Source organism: Odocoileus virginianus, chromosome 3, assembly GCF_023699985.2.
Source record: "Odocoileus virginianus isolate 20LAN1187 ecotype Illinois chromosome 3, Ovbor_1.2, whole genome shotgun sequence".
Taxonomy (NCBI): domain Eukaryota; kingdom Metazoa; phylum Chordata; class Mammalia; order Artiodactyla; family Cervidae; genus Odocoileus; species Odocoileus virginianus.
The window spans coordinates 20,682,742-20,706,906 of record NC_069676.1 but is presented as its reverse complement, the minus strand read 5'-3'; the positions used below and the strand labels follow the sequence as shown (position 1 = coordinate 20,706,906).

General features: G+C 37.3%; 1 protein-coding gene and 1 non-coding gene across 10 annotated transcripts in view; both read right to left on the bottom strand.

The window, feature by feature from the left end:
- Positions 1–2,327: 2,327 nt before the first annotated feature.
- RAPGEF6 (Rap guanine nucleotide exchange factor 6) overlaps positions 2,328–24,165 on the bottom strand; it is a 226,566-nt gene continuing 204,728 nt past the window's right edge. For 6 of the 9 annotated variants that reach the window (XM_070465064.1, XM_020900641.2, XM_020900649.2 and 3 more), the window contains 7 exons: positions 20,936–21,156; positions 19,174–19,365; positions 16,627–16,761; positions 10,777–11,005; positions 8,815–9,320; positions 6,414–6,704; positions 2,328–5,740 (listed from right to left, as the gene is read on the bottom strand). In XM_070465064.1, coding sequence (XP_070321165.1) covers positions 5,715–5,740; positions 6,414–6,704; positions 8,815–9,320; positions 10,777–11,005; positions 16,627–16,761; positions 19,174–19,365; positions 20,936–21,156 — 1,600 coding nt within the window. In that variant the 3' untranslated portion in view covers positions 2,328–5,714. Of the gene's footprint in view, positions 5,741–6,413; positions 6,705–8,814; positions 9,321–10,776; positions 11,006–13,171; positions 13,875–16,626; positions 16,762–19,173; positions 19,366–20,935; positions 21,157–24,165 lie in introns of those variants that run through there. The other 3 variants (XM_020900686.2, XM_020900691.2, XM_020900664.2) reach the window with 2 other exon arrangements.
- On the bottom strand, positions 11,833–11,939 carry LOC139034594 (U6 spliceosomal RNA). Its single transcript, XR_011487117.1, has one exon. It is a non-coding gene; the product is annotated as a U6 spliceosomal RNA (small nuclear RNA).

The following is a 24,165-nucleotide window of genomic DNA, read 5'->3' as shown; positions in this document are numbered from 1 at the left end:
TGTCTGTCTTTCTAATGACTATAATAATGTTTTGTTTCTAACATTGGTTAGTTTTGCCATTTTTCTTTTTCCTTGATCATCCTCACCAAGAGTTTAGAAATTTTATTAGACTTATTTATTTCTTAAATAAGTCTTACTGCTTTGCTAGTCCTTTTTTTTTGGTCATGTTACATATTTCACTAATTGCTGCTATTATTTTTCCCATCTATTTGAATTTAATTTGCTATTATTCTGGTTCCTTGAGAAGGTTTAGCTAATTCATTTTTAACCTTTCTGCTTTTCTAATATGTGCACTTTAAATGCTACACTGTTCCCTTTAATCACATCCAAAAGGTTGTGACTTGATATTCCTGTTTTCATTTGGTTCAAGATAATTTCTACTTTCTACTGGGTTACTGGGAGGTATATTCTCTTTTAACTTCCAACTTTTGTAATTTTTGTTACCAATTTCCCATAAATTCTGCTGCAGAGAGCCTTCTCTATGAGAATACAATTCTTTGAAATTTGTTAATAGTTTATGACCTAATGTATAGTCAGCTTTCACAAATGCTCCATAGTCACCTCAAAGCAATTATCCTTACACTTTGTTTTGGTGGGGCGGCAGGGAGACTGTGCTCTCATTTACTGAGAGAGCTGTATTAAAATTTTATTATTTTTATATTAAAATTTAAATATGATTTCTGCTTCTGATCAGTATGGAGAAATCAGCACTTTATCTTCCTCCCTAAAACAAAAAACTAGACAAAACATATAAAACAAAGCCACAGCCACCTGAGACCCTTGACGCAGGCATGAAGGCGCGTGATCCTTCAGCACGTAAGCCCTCCGCGGTCCCAGCTCACTGCCTGTGGAAAATTTCCAGCAGAATACAGAAAATCCAAAAGAATCTAAAAGCTGTTGGAATCAATAAATGAATCGAGCAAGTCATTATGAAACAACTGTATTTCACCACATTAGCAACAAATAAAAAACAAAAGACCTAGAGACACCTCACAAAAGACAGTATCCAAATGGCCAATAAGTATTTGAAAAGATGCTTATTAGCATTACTAGTAATTATGGAAATTAAAGTTAAAACCACATAAAGATACCAGTACATACTTACCAGAACTCCTGAAAGTAGAAAAATGAAAAATATCAAGCGTGGCAAGTATGATAGCAAAGGTCCCTTCTGTGAACACGTGGAAACGCAACAGGCTGATCAGCCAGTTGGAAAGGAAGCCTCTGGGCCTCTCTCATCTTTGTTTAACAAATGCTTCTTGAAGGCAGTGAGAAGCGGTGGTTCCCGTGGTGTACTTATGAACACTGTATCCTTTAATTCAGACAAAAACAGTAGCATGCATTAGTTTTCTAGGATGGCCATTAACACAATACCAAAAGCTGAGTGGTTAAAACAACAGGCCAGAAGACCAAGAGCAAGGTGTTGGCTGGGTGGCGCTTCCTCTGAGGCTCCAAGGAGGGGTCTCTTCCTAGTTTCTCCTCCTTTCTGGCGACTGTAGGCATTCTTCCACCAGTGGCCACAACTCTCTGCAGGCTTCACATTGCCTTCTCCTCTGTGTTACCTTCCTTTGCCTCTCTAAGGACACTCAGTATGACAGTTTTGACTGGTGAGAGGTAAACAGAAATTATGCAAGTGGAGTTCTTGAAAAGCTGTTCTGCTAATAAAAGGGACACATGTTTGCACCTTTCCAGCAAATCCTTTCTTCCTGAAACACTTGGTGGCATCCTCAGGTGTAAATGTCAGAATCCCTGAGACCTCAATAGCATGTGGAATCTCTGCACCAGCCCGAGAGAGTCTGCTGGCAGACTCTTCTGTTATAAAAGAAAAACAAGCTCCAATAGGGTTTAAGCCACTGATAAAGTTGGTTTGTAGTCGAATACACTTTTTAAGAAAATACTGGCTGCATCATCGGTCCCAGCTAGTTGCATCATGCAGGATTTCTGGTTGCAGTGCATGAGCTCTCTAGTTGTGGCTCTCAGGCTCCGGGCCGCAGGAGCTGAGCAGCTGTGGTGTGCAGGGTGAGCTGTTCCCCAACATGCAGGGTCTCAGCTCCCTGACCAGGGTCACACCTGGGTCCCCTGAACGGCAGGGTGGGTTCCCAACCACCGGGCCACATGGCAAGCTCCCAAACACACTTTTACAAAACTCAATAGCTAGGTGTTTGACAGACACTGTAATGTCAACTGTAACTGGACAATTCCAATTTCTCTGGAGACTAAAAATAAAAAATGCCTTCATACCAATGCAGGTCCCAGACTGGTCCTCTTTGAGTGACTGGGGTAATTACCTGACCGGCTCCCACACATTAGCAATAACATGCAGAGACGACTGATTAGATTCTTTATTGATTCCACCAATGTATTAGTAGACATGATAATAAATGGTACTTTTACATTCTCTTAACCAAAAATATAACAAATATTTACACTCAATAAAAATACAAAAAGCATACAGAGGCACTGTCTTTCTAAAAGACATAAGTTTAAGAGGTATCAAAAAATAGGAGACAAACATTGCTTGTTACAGGATACTTTACAGTCACTGAATTGTGCAGTATAATTGCTATTTGATTATTATGACTGTGCAGTTTTGTCTTTCGCTGATAAGCTCACGTTTTGATTTTAAAAGGTCAAGTACAACTGCATTTTGTGTATCAAAAGTAAAGAAGCCTTAAAAAGCACAACAAAAATTAAAGATGGACTGGGGTTCAAGTTTAAATCTGAAAATGTACTTTAACACTTTTGAAGATTTATCCCTTTGCTCTAGCCTTTACGGTAATACTAAAGGGATACATCTATTTTAATATCACATGTTTTAGAAACATATATCAGAATGACAATCAGTTTTAAATACACAAGGAAACTCTCACCTTCTTCTTGAAGGGGAGAGAACACTTTATAAAACTTAGGTTTGGATATCTCCATGATTACTGTCACATTTCAAGACTAGGAGATTTTCAAGGTGGTTATGCAGACTTATCACCCTCATAAAAAATCATTTGAAGGCTTTTTCTCCCCAAATATCATACTGAAAGTAATCATTTGGAGAAAGTAATAATCTATTAAGTTACAATAAACTTTTATGGAAGTACATATTGGGGTTATTAATTCTCTATATTTTTCATTATGAAGAGATTTTTTTGTTGTTGAAATTCATTATTTGGCAAGTTTGCAGTGAGGACTTACTGCTTCAATATTCCTGGCAGATTCAGAGCTGTGGTATGATGAGAGCACAAGTCTCTTTAGTATGCTTATAAACTCATAACATAAAAACAAAATCAAGGGGACTGAGAACTGGAGCAAGTATAGGTTAAGGCTTCTCTTGTTCTAGTCATGTGACAAACTAAGAGAAGGCAGGAATGTACCCGATATCAAAACATAAAGCTCAAAATGCCACGACCTTTTTAAGGGATACACACATATCAAACTACAAAGCATTTGGCTAGTTCCTGATCAATGTGATCAGCTGATCCAAACACTCACAGTTCAAGCTACAGGAAAACAAGGGCAGCTACAAGGTGCAAGTCCAAAACCACAAGCCTCTGACTCTGTGCAAGATGATTATCGACAACATTAAGGACAACATTTGAAAGACCTGTTAAAAAAACATACTGTGCAAACAGCCCATTTTTCTGGGAAGTGGATACAAAATGGTGAGAATAAATACCCAAACTTGATAAAAAGATGGTTATAGCAAAAATATCTTTCACTTTCTTTGTTTTGTTCTGGACATGAAAATAATATTGTGTAAATCAGTGAAAGAAAAATTTATGATCAAAGGACCACTGTTTATAGATCAAAACTTTGCAGTGTGACTTTCAAACTATTATTAGATTTTTGATCCAGGTTACTTTCCATTTCAATGGGCCAAGATAGCTATGGAGCCAACTGGCCTCATTCTAACATACCTGGGGGTTAAATTTCTAAGGCTTAAGTTTCCGATTTACAATTTTTTGCCCGTGGGAATTTTTCAGACATGTGATCTTTCCTAAGATGAAGAAACTGTCATTTTGATAGAAAAGATGGACTACTGCCATTTACCAGTTGGAACTGATTTATGATTTTAAAATAAAGGAAATAGGAGGATGATAGAAGGAAGAGAGAGCTAGGAAAAAAATGAGAACAAACTTTTCAAAAGGAAGTCATAAGCCAACTAAATCCTATAAATTCACATATGGACAACCACTCAGAAGTAAACCTATTTTTGGTTGCAAGTTGATCCGGGTAGTGCACATTAATGGCTTTGGCTTTTGTTTTTTTGGTAGTCACAGAAGTTTATTAAACTTTCATTTGCCTTTATACTAAAAAACAAATGAAAACACTTAAACTAAAGATATAGAAAACATTATACTTTTTTATAATGTTGGAAACTCTGTCTCATCCAGTAAACAATTACTGAAATTTTAATATTTAAGAGTGCCATGCCCAACAGGAGATACAATTTTATATATATATATATGTGTATATATATACATATAAATAAAATATATCTCCTTCCTCTCAAGGCCTGAAGTGAGAACCAAGAAATAATCATTTCCATAATTCTAGCTCCTCTTTCCCCCACAAAATTTTCAACCAATCATTGATTCTGGCATGCCAAACTTTACCTACAGTCAACTGGGAGATGCAGTGTAAGATTGAAAAAAGCCTTGTGCTTTGAGATGGGGGTGGGGGTGGGGAATGCTGCAGAACACTTAGCACAAAGCTAAATTATCTTCATGGTTACACTGCCAACGATAACACATCCATTAAGAAAGAACTCCATATCTGAGTTGTGAAAAATTTTAGTTACAGGTTCCTACAGAGTGGAACTGTCTAGAACTCAGTCTCCATTTATTGGATTTATACTTACAGTTAGATAGGGCATGATGTTCACTTCAGAAAGAATTTCTATATGTGTTACGTAAGATAAAAATTTCATTCTTTGGAAATTAGGATTGCTATACCATCATACCCCCTCCTTTTCCCAAAAGGCTGCTTACTCTGTGGTAGCTTCATTTGGCTTTCCAAATCCTGACCAGCAGATGGCAGTATTTTTCCTTCCTAACATCTCAACAGCAAAAGGATTCCTGTTCCATTCAAAAAGACCCACACTGCATTGGTGCTACAGATCTGTATACATCTCTGTATAGTCAAAGGTATTATCATCCTGTAAAGATGGCTTCTGTTTGGTCAGATCAGAGACAGTTTTATGGCCTCAAACATGAACATCAGTTAACTAGAGCTCCCAAATACAAGCAAAACCACAAACTTCAAATAATAAGTTACTTTTCAAATACATAAAAATATCCTTGGCATTGGCAGACATTCTGAATTTGTCTGTTAACCCAAGGTATGGCTTGAAAATACTACCACTCTACTATCTTAAAAATATTGTGTTAAAGGAAAATCTATAGTGATATATATATATGGGGAGGACTCAAGTTTGAATTTGTTCTAGTAACTGTGGTCCCAAGGCAGATATGGTGTGCAAAGCAGAGACTGGTATCCAGGCACAACATCCATAGCTGAGGAAACTATGCATCTGCAGGGATTAAATGAAAGGAAGCATGACTCAGGCTATCTCATTGCTCAGATTACAGGGAACAAAACCTCTGGGTTAGCAGCAGGAGCAGCGTGCTATGTGCTGGCAACGGCCTGCGGAATCATGAGATAGTTCTGCCCACTCCTTCTTCCAGGACTTTCAGTAGACTTCAACCAGGTCAATACAAAGGCTACACTGCTGAAACCTGTTCATTTTCTGAAAACAACAGAAACATAGTTAAGTGGTAGATCCGCATATTAATAAAGATCAACTAACAATCTAGTTATCTTTTAGAAAATTAGTCAATTTCAACAAAGAAATCTTCTCAAATATCCCATCAGAGGCCAGATTTTACCGTAATGACATTTTTGAGTTCTGACCACACTGAAGACTGACAATCAATTGGAATTCCAAAAGTGCTTTGTAACCACTTTATTACTACACTGTTTAAAAGGATAAAATTCATTTATTGCCAACTTTGTCAAGTCAGTCAAGTTTTGCTAATAAGAGGAACTCTATCAAACAGCATGACTTCAGATAATTTGACATTGTGATACTTGGAGTTTCAAGTGCCCAAGCATTAATACATAACACAACTCCACCAATGTCAAGTGTCTTCTCTTAAACTTATCCCTTTTGGCTGAGCTGCTATCTGAAATATAAGAGTACTCCATTTGAGCTGGAAGAAGGGTACTGGGCACAGAGAAACAAGGAGCTTGTCCTCTCCATTTACAAAAACACATCATCATATTTAGGCTTTTTTTTTTTTTTAACAGAGATTTCTAAAGCAGTGAAGAAAACATTTCTGATTACATGAAATACCAGAGTAAAGATCATTCAAAGTGCTAAGCAATTTATTTAAGAGCCATTAAGGTGTTTGTCAACATACCATCTGCTTCGCTATCTGCGTCAGTCACATCTAGTTTACGCCTCTGAGGCTGAATTACAATCTTCGATGGAACACAGGCCACAGGGCTGCTACTGAGAGAAGCTGGTGGCAGTCTAGAGAGGCTGTTATGCATCATCTTTGACCTCTGCACCGCCACACTATATTCTGGAGGTTTTAGGTGGAGGTGGGGTCCTTCCTTTAGGTCCGCTAAAGAAATCCCCATGTATCCTGGAGGAGTGGGAGGTGGCTCCCTATACCTATCCTCCTTCTTGGGTGAGGTGACACAGTACACTGGCATGAAAAATAAGTAATGGAAACGTTAATGAAAAACAGAAGAAATGGGAAAAAAAACCCACAAAACTTATTACAATGATAAAATAGAACTTAAAATACTGACAAAATGAATATATTTGAACACAATGGCAGTAGATTAAAAACTTTTTAATAAGTTTAATAAACTTGATATTTAAAGTTGTGTTTAAAATACATAAATTACACTAGGTTTTACAAACATTAAACAGAGTGAGACAGTTGAAGGAGATGACACTGGTGACAAACTTCTTCCTTTCACAGGTCAGCTTGTAAATCACAGAAGTGTGTGACAAATTCCTCAAGGAACACCAGCCCCAAAAGTTGAGTCAGAAACATTTGAGAATTCATCCTGGATATCTAGAGTGTATTAAATGGGGAGACTTTCATAGAAATGACATTTAAGCCCTCTACTTAAGTGCTACTTTTCTCTTTCTCTGACATGAACCACTGTTTCCTGGCACTCTAGGGTAGGTAAGTTGTCATTGCTGGCACATAAATAACTTTAGAGAGGAACTAATTCCTTCTATGACCTTATTCCTAACCTCTGCTCTGTGCTTAAGTGAATAAGAAAAATTTTAGGAAATCTACCTTAACTTTCTCTGATTTTCTCAGTGGACATTAGAAATAATAGTGACTTAAAAATCTTTTTCCCTACATTTGTACACCCTGGGTCTAAAGCAAAGCTTCAAAAAGCACCAGAAATAGGTTAGATAAAGAGGAAGGTTCCATGAAATTAAGACCAATCCACAAGACTCATAGGACCAGTAACTCTGAATGTCTTGATGATATCGGTAACTTTTAAAATACAAACAGTCTATATACACGGGGAAGGAAATGGCTACCCATTCCAGTATTCTTGCCTGGAGAATTCCAAGGATAGAGGAGCCTGGTGAAGAGTCGAAAATAACTGAGCGACTAACACAAATCTATATGCAATAAGAAGAGACTAAATTAAAAAGGACCATTAAAATCCTCCCTTTAGAGAATCAAGTTTTTCCATGCTGAAATTTCTACAACTCTACCAGTAAAATCTGCAGATAATATCAAGGTCAGAAAGGATTTCCATTCCCATCTGAGGAGAATGGAGTGAGGAGAAGGTAGGGAGGTTGTTAAGAGAAGACAAGCATGAAGAACATTAAGAGATTTGCCCAGAGTCAACTAGAAATGAACAAAAAAACCCCAAAAAACATTTTTAATCTATTTTCCCAAATGGATAAGAGGAAGATTTTACATCCACGCTTGCATATCAGTATAGTGGTTACTTAAAAGGCTTTAATTAAAAAAACTGTAAGAGTTGATTATAATATTGATTCAAAGTACTCACTCCACACAAAAGAAAACCAGGTGCTATTATGTCCCAGTACTCACGTAACTCAAGAAAGAAAGGGAAAAATGTATTTGACAGGCAAATACTAAAAGAATACACCGAGAAAGCTGTGGGCAGTTAGAACAGAATCCACAAAGAGAAGTTGGCACACGCATAACATGCACTAGACAGGTATAATGAAAAAAGTTTTGGACTTCTTTTTTTTTTGGCCACACCACGCAGCATGTGTGATCTAAACTCCCTAACCAGGGGTCGAAACTGTGGTCCTTGCAGTGGAAGCTCAGAGTCTTAACCAGCGGACCGCCAGAGAAGTCCCTATTTCAGACTTCTTTATCACACATTTTCCCCCACCTGTAACACCTAAAAGTTTTATCATATTCAAAGCTTCTAACCATGTATGCAAAGCAAGAGGGTTCAAACAATTTATGAGGTGGCAAAGAGAATCCCTTTATTACTATGGCATAGTAATGAAATAATATTTCTTAATGAAACCAAAAAGATCTCAAAAGCAAAGCCAGACATATAAACCCGTCTCCCTAATTAAATTACTTCAAGTCAGCCCTTTCATTTTAAATGACTTGACTATCTGCCCCAAAGCCCTTGGGAAATCATGAACTTTTTGAAAATAATTTGCATATGGAGGGAGGAAACAGAGATTAGAATAAGAGAAAGGAATTTTGCAAGAATAAAGTTCTGGGCCAAGGTCACGGTTTACCAGTTAAATTCTAAACACCACAGATATGACAAGAACACATAACTTACCAATCAAGCCTTTTTCTGTACTTGAAGTAACAGTTTTATAAACTGGGTCGATGCCCTCTTTGTGGTCCAGGCCTTCAGATGATTCAGCGGGGGTGTGCTCTAGCACTCTCCGTTTAACTGTCCCATAGTTTGGTTCGTATGTGTCAGACAGAGAACTAGAGGAAGCCCAACTCTGTCTCATCTGATTAGTCTCCAGGCTTCCTTTACACTGACCACAAGTTCGAGAGCAGCCTTTAGGACAGCTGTAGTGCTCACTGTCAGTGGGTTCAACTTCAGCTATGGGACCATCCAAATGGGTGGGTCGGTAAGAGTTCAAAAACTCCCAGCCTTTGGGGTTTGGAAGACTTTGGAAGTTGTCATGGGAACTGCTTGAGCAGGAAGTCCAACTTCCACGACCACTATCAGCTGTTTCTATAATGATGTGCTCATGAGAAATCTCTTCATTGCTCACAGATGATGAGACAGCTAAACTCTTGTTGATTAGAGATGGCTTTGAGAGTGTCCACCTAAAATCAGAGATACACAATTAAAAGTAATTTACTGGCTTAATGGAAAAACTGCCTTCTGTCCACTGCCTACAAGAGACTACAGAACACAGATCACAAGTGCTTAATGCCCACATAACCTTGTGAAAAAAAGTCACTGTAGTCAATCATCACTAAACGTCTACTGGCATTAATGTTTACACTTAGTCAGAAACTCAAATACTTAGCAACGTTTCCTTGGAATTCTTCTTGAATAAAAGTTTACATTTTCATTCTTGGTCACACAATGCTAGATTCTCTCCATGCACACAGAATTAAGAACTTCAATTACAGGAACCATGTTTTATTTTTCAGCATGTCTCTGAGGTACCAAGTGAACAGCAACTCCCCCAGTTACCTACTGCTGAATGGGTTCTATCATTTCCAGCAAGGGTTCTCAAACTTACTTCATGGGCCAAATCCAGTCAAGACTGTTGTATTATGTTCTCGGGAAAAGCATGGTTTTTACATTTTTAAACAGTTTAAACAAAACAGAACAAAATACTCCAAAGATTTTGAGACAGGGACCATATACAGTCTGCAAAGCCTAAAATTTTTACTCCTTTAAATGGGCCTTTACCTGCTCACCCTGGATAAGGTTTGTGAAGTCCTGATATTTGGTACAGAGGGTAGACCAGGATCAGAAAAGTGGAGTCCAAGGACAAATCGGGGCCTCTACCTGCTTTTGCATATCAAGTTTTACTGGGACACAGTAAAACTGGTTTGTTTACAAATTGTCAAAGGCTATTGTGGTCCGACAACAGCAAGGTTGAGCAACTGCAACAGAGACCTTGCCGCCTGCTACGTCTAATGTATTCACTAATTTTTACAGAAAAAGTTTGCTGATTCCTGGTCCAGAGAACCACAGTTTAGAAACCTTTACAAATATGATAATACTTTACTATTTAAAGTATATCAGATTTAACAATATCAATTTACAGTCCACTTTCTCAATGCTTTCTGAAGACTTCCATTTTGTTTGATTCAAAACAGAAACTTAGAGTTCACATGTTTTTTTTGGATTGACTTTTCTTAGCTGATAATTCTTATGCTCCAATCATACTTTGCAAGATAGGGCTCAAGGACTAGTCCTGCTCTCCCAATCTGTCCACAGTGTGTATAGCACTGAGGGTACTTCCCATTACACACTCTGTTTCTGAGCCGTCTCTAACCTCACAGCCAGAATGCAAGACGCTTCCCACATATCAACAGCATCTTCACGTTGAATTCTTATTGATCAAAAAGACATATAAGTTGTGTGATTTCAGTAATACTTAAAAAATGAGCACCCATACATCTTTCAAAACAGTACTTATTTTCATATAAGTACATATAAGATACCCCTTTGGTGGGGAGTCTATGGTCAAATTAGGGAGCACTACTTGCTGTGGCCACTTGGCTTGAGTCTTGTGATATGAACATAGGCAAGGATGTTTACCCAGGGCCAAGCTGACTATGGTCTTCTATCCCTGAGGAGTGCTCTGTCTTTTCCAATGCTCCAGTGGATTCAGGGGCTGTCACAGCCTGGGAGGAACACCGTTCATCCTGCAGAGCTGTAGACATGGAGTCAACAGAACAATTGCTCACAATGCTGGACCGTGAAGAAATCTCACTGTGGCTGGAGTCAGACAGGTTGTCAGATTTAGCTGATGGTATCAGTGTATAACCTGAATGAGAGAAGGCAACCGATGAGACTACAGGACAAGTGAACTGGAGTGGGGAGGGTCAGGGAGAGGATCAAAAAAATACAAAAAAGAACAAAAATATAACATGAGTATCAGTGTCAATTCCCATCTATGCAGAAGCAATGGTGCCAATCTTCTATCCATGTTCCCTTACATACCCATTCACCTACCTACCTTCATGGCACCCATCTAATCCCAAATTCAAGAAACAGAACATTAAAACACAGTATTACTGAGAAAACTAGTTCAAAGGTAAATCTGCCCCTGGCTCTCACAGAGCTACAAGCATTTAATAGAATAAGAGGCATTAAATATATTACAGAACATTAAAATGAAGACATCCTGAACTTCTCAGCTTCTTCTTAACCCTAGGTCCCCTCCCCTATGATTAACATCAATATTTCAAGGCCTGACTTAAGTGTTCAAAGCACCACCTTGGGCTGGGGGTACATAAGGGGAGTTAGGACCGAAGGGAAATAACTTGTTTTTTTCCAACTGCAAATACTTACCGTAGATACTTTGCTTTAGTCACCTAAGAAGTCTTGCCCAAGCTGAAAGCCACTTGTTTTAGTATTTTTAAAGAAACTGTTTTAGATTTGTATTTACTCTTATACCTAGTTTCCTTTTTCTTCACCAAATTTAGCAGAGTATTAAACAGCTGAACTGACAGATTTATTTATTTATTTGATGGATACTCCAAGGGCTTTATTAACTCCTTCCTTCTGGGGACGGCAGGACCTTACAGCCGGAGAGATGAAAAGGAAGCCAGGAAGCTGTGATCTCAATATGGGTCATTGAAGGGGTACAGAAAAAATATGGAACACTTCACGAATTTGCGTGTCATCCTTGCGCAGGGGCCATGCTAATCTTCTCTGTATCGTTCCAATTTTAGTATATGTGCTGCCGAAGCGAGCACTGAACTGACAGATTTAGAAGAATGTATCATGAAAAAAAAACAGCATCTACCTGTTTTAAATTGTTCTATGACTTACTGCACAGCAGATATAACTAGAGATTTTCTTTAGCATTTTCTGGAATGAAGGGGTAAAGATGGAGTAAAGTAGAAGGATCCAAAATCAAATCTGCAGTGTGATACTTAATGTACGCAACCATTTGTTTTGGTAATTGTTAGAAAAGTGCCAAACTTCTTTTGTTGTGAAGTAAAAGAAAATGCTGTAGTAATCCCAGCAAGGAGTAGGTCATAAAGAAGTAAGCAATTATCTTCTCGTTCATTAAAAGAATGAGGTTCTATTAGGTGCATGACCTTTGGGTCCACTCCTAGAAATCTCAAAAACTATAGCCTCTATACTCACACATAGTTCAACAACCAAAAAATGTGTTTATCAATAACCTTATTAACTAGTTTCATTACCTATTTCAACAAGAAAAATTAAGACTCAGAAAATGTGTGATCTATATATTTGACTTTGTGCCAGGCACAGGACATGCTAAGACAAGTCAATCATTTGACTCCTCCCCAGTTCTCAGATCATGGGATCACCGCTATTCCTCAGTGTCCCTCATGAAGTGATAGGTCAGTTTTCAAGAAGACCAAGAAAAAGGATGTGGTAAATTAAAAACAAAATTAAAAAATTCTTCCTCAAAAGAAAAAGTCACTGTTCTTTTATCCTGGCACACAGACTTGCTCTACTGTTTTAAAAATAACTTCATTCCTATGTCAGTTAGATTAGTATTTCTCAAATATAATTAATTCTAAGAATCATCTGGAAGGCTTATTAGAATACACATTCTTGGGCCAATTTCCAGCAATTCAAATTTATGAGGTCTGCAGTGGGACATAGTAACTGTATTTTTTAAAACAAATTTCCCATATATTTTTTAATTTGCCAGGTTAGACAATCTCCTCCTCCTCTGACCAGAGTGTATATGAAAAGTGGATGATTAAAAAAAAAAAAGTTTATGTGGACAAGATATTATATAGTTTCTTGCCTTTCAGACACTTCTCTTTAGCTTATAATGTAGTTGCAGTAATAAGAAAGCAACACACTTATGTAAGGCAAAGGTTTTGATCATATCATTACTGGGGTTTTAAAGTAAAAGTAAATACTGGCTCCTAAAAAGCCCCCTCTACTTGCTGCACTCACAGACCCAGCTGTTACCAGTAGATAATAAAGCCAACTACAGAAAACAAGAGTATTAAGTTTACTAACATTAGCAAAATAACATACATACAAATAAGGCACTTTAAATGAATACGATTTGGTTGCTGGAGGATACTAATCCATAAAATGCTCAGAGAAAGTATTTTAGTAGGTTGGCTGTCTGAGCCTTGTTTGACAAATGACTTAATTTAAGCTACATTTACATTAATAAATGAAAACAAATTTCACACTAAAATTAAATAAAGAACTTCATCAGAGTGTCTTTCTCCTTTTAGACGTGAATCGCGTATAGAAGCAGTTTAAAGTGTTGCCTCGGCTATTTGAATTGAAGATGTCACTCCCTTTCTCATCTTTGATATTGCTTCCAACTTCCTTCACTTTCTCACAGCTTTCTGTAGCTTGATTGTGATCTGCGTCCTCTTTTTTGCTGTTGGCTAGTCTCTCCCTTGAAAGGGTTCTTTCCCTAAATCTTCTAAACGGGGATGTCATTCGTTTTCTGGCTGTGCTCTGCCAGCTTGTCCTGTCTCTATTCTCCTCAGTGGCCTTCTCGGTCCTGTCTGTTCTTTTGGCTGTGCTCCTGGTAATCTGAAGGATTTTCTTTTGCAAGTAAACCCCACCTATTCCGGGGCAGCTCTGGCCACTGATGTTGGTGCTGGACTCACGGGGAGGGGATGAGGAAGACCCTGAGAGGTGCAGCAGGATGCTGTGATCAGATAGGATACTGCCAACTGGAGGGAGAGATGCAAAAACCCTGTCATGGTCAATTAATTCTTTCCAATTAATCACAATTTACCTGGTTTATATAACATTTTACTATCAAAAAATTTTAACATCTTGACAATATCTGAAAAATTAAAGTCTAGCAACATACTTTTACTACATGGAGACTCTACAGCATAAACAAGACAGAACACAGGAGAAAGGTTACCTTGATTAGAATAAGCTGGTAATAAAAAACTGCTGAAAGTAACCCAAGCTGCTAAAATCATAAGGTAAAATACATCAAGAGTACCCAATAGCCAGAATTATTTCTTGAATGTAACTGTGTCTAGAATTTCCAGGCAGATTCTGCTAACAAAAGCCAGATCTTCATCAGAGTCTCTTTCTTCTTTTAGACTTGAATCGTGTATAGAAGCAAAAATCAGACAAGACATATAAACAGGATATACAATATATGTATTTATAAAGCACAATGTCCGATCCAATTTTCTCTTGAAGGTGGAGAGGTTCCCTGCCTTAAGCATCACGGAAGATAAAGGTTAAGGCCTCTTGACATCTCGCTTTTTCAATTCTTTGTTTAAATTCTCCTGTTACAAATCATGAGTGTAGACTTCTTCTCTTTTTTTAGTTAAAAAAAACTTTGGCTTATTTTCTCAATTGTTAGAAAACAAAGAACTATCTCAAAGTATAGCAAGAACCAAGAACAGATTCTAATAACATACTCTTAGTTTAATGGCATTTTTGTTCAATAAGTGACCACTGGCAAAAATCTATCTATGGAAATAAACCACCAGAAATAGCTTTGAAGAAAAGACTTTCTTCAGATTTCTAAGACTTCGAAACATCACTATGTTTCTCACAAATCTATAAATATCATGGTCAATTGTTGGCCACCCACTGAAAGACACAACAGAGAGACTTCTCTATTCCAGTGGTTAAAATGGATTTCTGTTGGGAATAAAAGCAGTGGGGAAATTCCTGTTCTTGACCTCTTCCTACAAGTCACACTCTTGAATAAAATACCAAATCCAATTCAACTAGTTTCCTGATTAGAGAACTGTCTATAATGAGACCACTGGAGGGTGTAAAGGTGTTCCTGAAAGAGCATTAAAAGCATATGAACACTGTTCATCTGGGCCATGTGTGTGAATAAGGCACTGTTCCCAGCCCCAATCCTTGGGACCTGATTATCCACTCAAGTATTGCCTGGAGAATTCCTTGGGCAGAGGAGCCTGGCAGGCTGCAGTCCATGGGGTTGCAAATAGTCAGACATGACTGAGTGATGAATTCTTTCACACACACAAGGGATACTTTGGATAGGAAACACAAACAGTAAGGAGAGGAAAGAGATCTGTGTGCTTTCCTAAATCATATACAAGCTACATACAACAGGAACAGAAAACTGTGCTTTATAAACACATCTATAATGAATACTTTTATATGTCCTGTGTGATTTTTACTAAGTTTTTCTTAGTAAAATCTGAAAGAAAATTCTAGCCAATCTCAGCTATGTGAAGAAGGTCAGTAATGGAGTGATATTGCCCTGGAGTGGCAACAGTGATAAAGAAGAGAAATTCCAATTTACTAAACACCCACCATCTATCAGGCGTTATAGGTATTATTTCATTTAAACCTTAAATAAGGTCCCTAAAATAGGTGGTCCCTATCCCATCTTGCAGACAGAAGACCTGCCCTTATAAATCTGTTCTTTATGACCAGGGATAGAGTCAGGAATCAAACTGAGGTCTGAAATCACTGTACCACACTGCTGTCACAGAGGTAGCAAAAATAAAAAAGAACGCTTAAAAGTGAAAGGAAACTTAGAACACAGGAGCTAAGCAAAGCTCTGGAAGTTTTCCTTCCTACTAGAATTCATAAGCTTGTCCTCCCTCTGACTATGTACTATTCTGGACTGTGATTATTCAAAGATGTAAATCTTTTACATCTGTGAAATTCCCACAAGTCATGTTCACGCATATACACCAAATCCAATTCAACTAGTTTTCGGTTAATGAAACTAAGGAGTCTTTTCACCAGGGTACGCAGAGAATATGGAGGGGCCAATGGAAGAAACATACACACTATTGAGCATGCTACATTTGGAGCTGGTGTGAAATGGCATCTTACATTTATACTACCCAGGCTAGTCAAAAAAAAAAAAAAAAAGCAAAGCCTTGGTCTGAATTATGAAAATATAGGTGAATAAGAGAAATTTCACATTTTTTTTTAAACTCAAGAGGCACTGTATTAGTATAAATGTAAAAATCCACAAGGGTACTGTACAGATTATTGTAAATTTTGATTAATAAAAAGGGAGCAGTAACACTCCATTAGAAAGAAAGGAATGTATTACCCTAAATATTAGTTTCATTTCCTAAATCTTATAAATGGGTTATAAACAATTTCCTACAGAAATTCTTACTTTAAAATACTTCATAGAATTGTTTGAATTCATTGGTAATTTGAATAACAACATCAAGAATCTGCACAGACCAAAACAACTGACTTCTGCCTTCATTCTTATCTAAGCCTGTCCTCTACCAAAGAAGGACCACACTCTGAATGCAGGAGTCCTAGCTCCATGCTGCATAATACCTGGAAGCCATCTGAATAATTCAATCCAAAACATGAAAATTCAGGAGGTATTATGAGTTTCACTTTTCTTCACACTTTCTAAATATAATTACCACAGACCAAAAGCAAACTATGTGCCCCACAGTGCTGTCTGGTGTAACAAGAGCTCAGATTGTTTTCCCTTACCTTTGCGGGGGGAACCCTGAGGAGACACAGGTGGGCTGGAATGTACGGATGACGCCACAGAAATGGTGTCTTCTGTGTGTTTCTTACCACTTACTTCTTCAGCTGTTCCTAAAACTTTCTGAGGTAAACCTGTACCTAAAAATAAAATCAAAGAGGTAAATAAGCATCACTTCACAATTAAAATGTCTACAGTTGCCTAAATTACTACATAACTAAAGCCACGATGCACAATGGCTAGTGTAGTCAACTGAAATGCGTAAATGACAAACGGGGACTAAATGACTGGGTGATGGCACACAGAGATTCTCACCTCTAGGTCATTTGTTCAAACTCAGCCAGTCAGCACAGATCAGATTAGAACAGCTCTTTGCTTGTTTTGCGGCATAAGGGACATGGATTTAAGTCTGAGGACAGTGTGCCACCCCCACTGACACACGTGTTGGAAGTCTCAATAGAGAGTGCATGGATTCAAGCTCTTCCCTCCCCTCTAGAGGTGGCCTCTCCAAGTCAGGGCTTGGCATGTGGCAGGGGCAGTGGAGGGGTGGCGGCTCTGTCACTACCTGTGGAGCATCTGTGCTGTGGGGACACAGAAGAAGCTGCAGGCCTGCCAGGCCAGCCCTTTTCAAGAGCACTAAATTCACACTACAGGAGAGAAGTAGACAACAGAAAGAATCATGAATTTATAGAAAAAGAGTATGGAGCCTACTGGAAACATTCCTGCAAAGTTTTGTCATCACTCTTGTCCAAACGCTGGTCCTTTTTGGCATAGGTCAAACTTACCAAAGTTTTCACTGTTGAACCAGTAAAGAAAGCCCAACTCTGATGAGTACTCAGCATAGTAACAAGCACCCCCTTAATACTGAAAAAATTTAAAACATAGTATACTCACACTACTCTTAGTTAAGTGCCATTTTAATATATTTATCACATAACTAATAGGCATATTACAGGAAGAAGGAAGATGGCTACCTGGTACAAATTATTCTGCCTCTCAGGTGATGACGTCCAAGTAAGAAATCAGAATTAGACTATTCCCATTTCTCATTCCCATCACCAAATCAACTTCACCCATTTTGCATCCAATTTTCTCTTCATGTCCACACTCACCAAACTAGATCAGGTTCTGGTCAACTTCCCATTGCTACATCAGCTTTCCACTCAGACTCCCCACCTCCAATCTCACGCCCTTCCTACTACAGACCTCCTCACACGTAAACTGGCCCAGACCCTTGCCTTGCTCAAATTGCTTCCTATAGGTATCTACTGACAACTTTCCTTCAGCATCTCATGTTTAATTTTGGCATGTCTATGACTTGCCTTCTCTTCATCCTGGGACACTGTTTGTTTAGTGTTAAAAGTAAGGACTTTGAGCCAGTTAACCTGAGCTCAGCTTCCAGTTCCATCTCTTACTGGGGGTGCATTAAGTTATTTAGATCTTCTATGGAATGTGAGTATTCTTTATCTTTAGAGTTCTTAAGATTCAATGAACATATATACATAAAGTAGCAAAGCACTTAAGAACTGTGTCTGGCATTCAGTTAGTGTTCTCTAAGTGTTAGCATTAATTATTATTATCCCTCACCACTTTGCAGCTTTGTACGCAGAGTAAACCACCTGTAGCTCCATGTAGTTACCAAATTCTTCCTCTGCCTGAAGCAACTTCTCTGAAATTTTTCTCTAATTACCTCCTTCCTATTCAACCTTTAATATTCTGCTTAGGTGTTATCTCCAAAAAGTCTTCTCTGGAGCACTGTCTTACTTCTCTCGACTCTAAGAGCCCCCTCTCTTTTGTTTTTTCTATATTCTATACATGCTCTGGCCATAATAGTGGACATATCACATATACTGAAGTTATCTATCTATGTGAATGTCTTTATCACCAGACTGAAAATCTGGCAAAGGAAGGGGAATTCCTTATTTACCTTTGGATTTCAAAGCAAAATCAAGTTAAATTCTCAAGGTTCTACTGAGTATGTTCTATGTATAATGCAAGGGCTAAATAAAAATGCTGGGAACCAAACCTAATCTAGCTTTCCACCTGGAAGCTAAAATAGTGATACTGCTAAAACAAGTAATGAAAGTAATTTGGACAACGTCTACATGGTCCAACAGAGGAAAAAAGAGCATGGCCTATACTTTGTGTAGTTTACCCTTGCTTCTTTCTTGTTTCCTAGCTAGGTTTTCATAAGTGGTCATTAATGAAAAACCAACATACAGGCTTTAAAAAAATAAGCAATTTCATTCTCAAAAGTTGCATTTTCATTAGATAACTGAGTATATATACCACTAAATGCAGTAAGTCCTTGGTACCCAAGTAAAAATAAGTTTTTGGTTGGTATAATTATAGGAATTCCCACATCAACATTTAAAATATGCATGCTGTCATCAAAGACTTATAGGCAAAATGAAGCATTTCTTGACTCATGAGTGCTATTTACATTACACAAACCATGATAGCAGATCTCCAAAGCATTTATAATTACTTTCTAAACTAACTCGCCTGGAAATTTCAGTTAAATGAATGTAGCATTAATTGTGTATACTCACTCAATGTGGCAGGGTCTTTTCCTTGACCCTTCTTCCTGATAGGGTGCAAATTTACAGCTGGCACCTGAAGCACCTGGCTTACTCTGTGGGGTTGATGCAAATGAGCTTTAGTTGCTTGGCCAGCTGACCTCAATGGCACTGGAGACATTTCTGATGACTTCACTGATTTTTTCTCATTTAAATTCTTGGTCACTAATAAGAGAGTAACAAAAACATACTTCTGTACTTTATAAGGCAAAGTTATGTGGGATGTTTTCGTGGTGTGGCTCCTAAACTTGGGCATGTGTGCACCAAAGCCCTGAAACACTTGAGACCCAAGCAGTTAATATTTTCTCATTTATACTGTTGAAATACTCTCTTTACTCTATCAATTCTAGCATGCCATCAAGCCATTCTCCATACATCAGCATGATGACTCTTCCATCATGAAAATCTGATCTGATAATGCTACTTTTCTTCTACAAATGCCCTTCACAAACCTTCAGATGACTTGCCACTGCTCTTAGGATAAAGACACAAATCCTAAAAGCAAGGTCTACTAGACTCTGCATGATCCAGCTTCCCCAATAACCCACACTCTGTTCTCAAGACATCCTGTATCCTTCTTTCACAGCACTGATTATTATAATACAATTATCTGTGCAATTAATCAATGCTTCTTCCCTCCACAAGGCTGTAACAAACAAGGTTATAAGGATGGATTTATATCTTGTTAACAAGTGTATCCCTATGTGTTCAGTGATAGAAACAGATGTTCAGTAAGTAGGTATTGAATGAGTAAGTGAAATTATTTCAACAGCTATACACAGGAATACCAAATTTGCTAGAAGTGTTTAAGATATTGTTTTTATAATGACATTTACTGAATGGCTCATTACCCTACATTTGAAAGTTAATTGTGAATCTGAATTTTAAAAACAATACTTAGTTGTATTTCTGTTTTATCTTTTCTACTCTGTTGACATACTTGTCCCATTACTATGCAAATACTATACCATTTACCAATCTCAGGGTCAACTCATGTTGACTACCATTTCACTCTATTAACTAGGAGCATAGAAATAGAAAATCTGAACCTTCCCGCCCCCTATATTCTGTCAATATTTAAATCAATTTCTATGCATTATATTGGGATTTTTACTGGCATAACATTTAATCACATATCCAGATAAGTAATACTCATAGTAGAAGTACAATCTTTGATTTCTGCTTTCACAACTCATACTGTCTTTGACCCAGAGACACAGGCATTCTACTGTTCGTACTTAATTTAAAAAATTGAGTATTGAGAATAGGATCTACTTTGTTCATCCCATTTTCTATTCATAAATAGTATCAGAAAGATCAGATTTTTGTTTTTACCTATTGTACTGATACCTATAATTTATTGTATTTTTTCAGTTGGTAAATGTCTGTAAAATTCTTAGAAAAGGCAAAATTTTCACTTATTTTACTTTTCATTTAAGGATGAAAGTAAGAACATTCTCAGAGAAAGACTCCTCTATAATGTTACAGTCTTTTTTAAAGATTTTATGATGCTTTTCAAAGAACTATATTTAGACTCCATTTCCTGCACAGAGAAATCATCAGGAAAGGATAAGAGTTCAGTATCTGATTAACATGATGAGATGATGCTTGAGGTATGTCACTAAACTTTTGTGAGCGAAAGTTAACTTTCTTGGGACTTCAGCATAATACTAGAAAAATAAATTTCTATTTTGTTGTGCTGTTTAGTATCACATAAGTGAAAACCTGTACTTACAGGTACCATATGCAGGCTCCCATTGCAATGACATCATCTGGAATTTCTCTTCATCTGTCTCGACATCCAGACTGGAAAGATACTGCTTCACTTTTCTTGCCATTTGGGCATCTTCATATAGCTTCTTGGCATTAAGCAGAGAGCTACGGCGTGCCCTTTTTTTGTGAGCACCTCCCTGAACATCCAGCATGTTTGAATTTGTGCTGCCTTGACTCAGTGACCTGTAAGATGAAGATCACAATAATGGGCTACAAAGATGAGAATTAAGTACAGCAGACTGAAGATTAAAAGAATTCTGTTCTGTTAATGCGATTGCATGCTGATGCAAATGAGTTAAAAGATGAAAAGCATTAATGCAAAGTAATATGTCACACATGGCAATGTTCTGAGTTTTAAGATTCAGCAAAGTGCAGAACTCAAAAGGATAAGCTAACAATTCCCCTCAAAGCAACAAATTCCATCAGACCTATGTTTCGTGCCTTCCAACCCACAGGACAATTGTGACAAGTGAAAGCATTCCTTGGCCCTGTGGCCATCCACACTCTGAAGATATGTCAAGAGCCTAATTGGGCAAGTGCATCCTGAGCCAGATCTCTGCACCAGGGTTCTTCAGCACAGGAGTTTCTAGAGCAGCTCTGGTTCTATGTGCTACTTTGGACGTGCTACTGCCATCATCATTTCTGTGAACAGCAGACATACTCTGAGCACGCTCCAATGTTACCTGTAACCAGATTTTGGCCAAACTTTAAATAACACCATTTATATTCAAGTCAATATAGTCAGAGATCAGAAACAGCAGTAAAAAGCTACTCAATGCTTCCACTCACATATGAATTGGTGAGGCAACATGTGGCCTCTAGGGCTGGGGATATGGGATCTTTCTTCTGCAGTGCCTCTAAATGTGATGGAACTACAAGTTGAGTATGAATTACTACAATTCAAACAAGCTAATAAAGCTTCACAGCCAACTCTACTCTTTTCAGCAAGCTTTCTTCTACAATAACTACATCTAGAACCACTGGAAAACAGGAATTGCAATGCTATTTGTCCTTTGTAACAAAGGTGGCAAACACAAGGTTCTAGATGATTTTTATTTTACAGGCAGTTGCCATTCTAAAATAATGAAGGTATCTATGGGTTTTCAAAGTTAGCCTCCCAATTACCCAAAGATATTAAAAAATAGACTACAATCATATAATCTGTTTTTCCCGTGCTCACATAGCCCATTTTAAAAACACACTAAAATCCTAACATTTTCACTTTAGATCAAGTGAAATAAAGCTGTAAAAAATGTTATTTTTCTTCCACAATTTTAAGATCTTTAAAAGACTGTGTCTTACAGCGGATGGAAACTTGCAATTGTTACTGGTCAGGCAGAAACTGTGACATGTTTGTTCTACTTACACAGCAGAAATTCCAAAATATGCAGAATAGTTTGGAAAAAATCCAACGGCATTAGTGAATACTCCGTTAACCTTCAGGAACCAAAGGATTATAAGGCTGTAGTGACTCTAACTAAAGTTCAACAACATTCCTGTCGCAAGTGTCAAAAGGAAGCTAGCCCTGAATATTTGCAAAGCCAGCCTAAGAGCCCAGCGTCAGCAGCTTTTTGTTCTTTTATGGCTTGCTTAAAGAAATGTGGCATTATCTATGCATCTGATGGTACAAAAGGCAATACTGTGCGTGGGAAAAAACTCCAGAAACTAACAACTCTAAAAGTGATTCAGAAGATTCATATTCTAAATAGGAAAAAGTTTTAGAAAGACCTAAACCAATTTAATTCGCTTAATATTGCCTTTTTATTAATGCAAAAAAGGTGTTATGTGACAAAAATACACACCTAATTTATATAAGAACTCTTAACAAGCAAAAAATTCTCAGTATTAAGAAGGCACTGCAGTGATTTTTCTTAGTGGTACATAAAATAGTAGTGGTTCTGACAATTGATGTTGTCTTAGATGCAAAGCAATGTAATAAAATCAACTCTCAACATTTAAGTACAAATTTTAATACAAATATTTAATAATTTTACCTAAGTTGATATAAAAAGGTGCCTAGAAATCTAGGATACAGACAAAATTTCAATAAGTGAAACACTGTGATAAATGACAAAGAATGTCTTTTAATCTACTTTCAAAATGCTTTGATATAAAAAAGAAAATGTCCAGTGTCTGCAAACATCATACAGTGCAATCAAATGCCGAATGAATAGTGAGTGTGTTACACAAGTCATTCAAACACTCCAAATCCCCACTAAGATACACTGTCCAAGTAGTCTTCTTCATCATAGTAATGTTAGGAATCAATTTCTGTTTTCAATGAGAACCAGAAAAGACCAAGACATAAATGTACAGCATAGAAGAAAACACATGAGAAACACGCAGAGAAGGGAAGAAGAAAGTAGAAGAAAATTCAAGTTTACCAAGCTTCAACAAAAAACAAAAGACCACAAATAGGACAAGACTCAAAGTAAGTGGCTCACAAAAAATCCTTCATATATGTGTTATAAAAGCAACTAACTTCATGATTCACTGTAATCTTAAAATAGCACAATTATTTAATCCCTTTATCCACAAAATCCATCTTTTCAATTATAATTGAAAAGACTAGATATATGACTTATAAGATACCTAACTAACTATGACAGATCTGTAAGCAGAGATCTGAAACTACCTGAAAAATAAAAGGTGTCATTTTCTGAATCTATTTCAGTTTTACGAGAGATAAGGGAGCGTTTAATTAAAAGTGATAGGAATTTAAAATAATCTTCAATTATTTACTATCTCAAATCTATAGTATAGTTTGGATAAAGGCTGCAGCTGATGGAAAATGTACCCTTTATAAACAACTTTCTTATCCATTTTAATTTACTTAAATATTTATTTTTATAAATATGGCATGTGAATAAAATGGTGTGGACTCTGGAATCAGACTATCACCAATAATGAATTAGAATCCACTATAGTGAGCTCTAGGAATTTGGACAATTCTGTCTTCCCCATTTGTACCATGGGAATACCAGTATCTATTTCACAGAGCAGCTACAGAATTCAATAATTCATATAGAGTGCTTAGAGAAGTATATAGGAAGCACACAACAATAATATGCTATCATCATCATATAACTGACCCTGCTAAATTAAAATCTAAAAGGGACCTACGGGATGTCAACAATGGAAAAGTAAACAAGGAAGAAGCTAGCTCTATGACTATTGTCTCCTTGTTAGCAA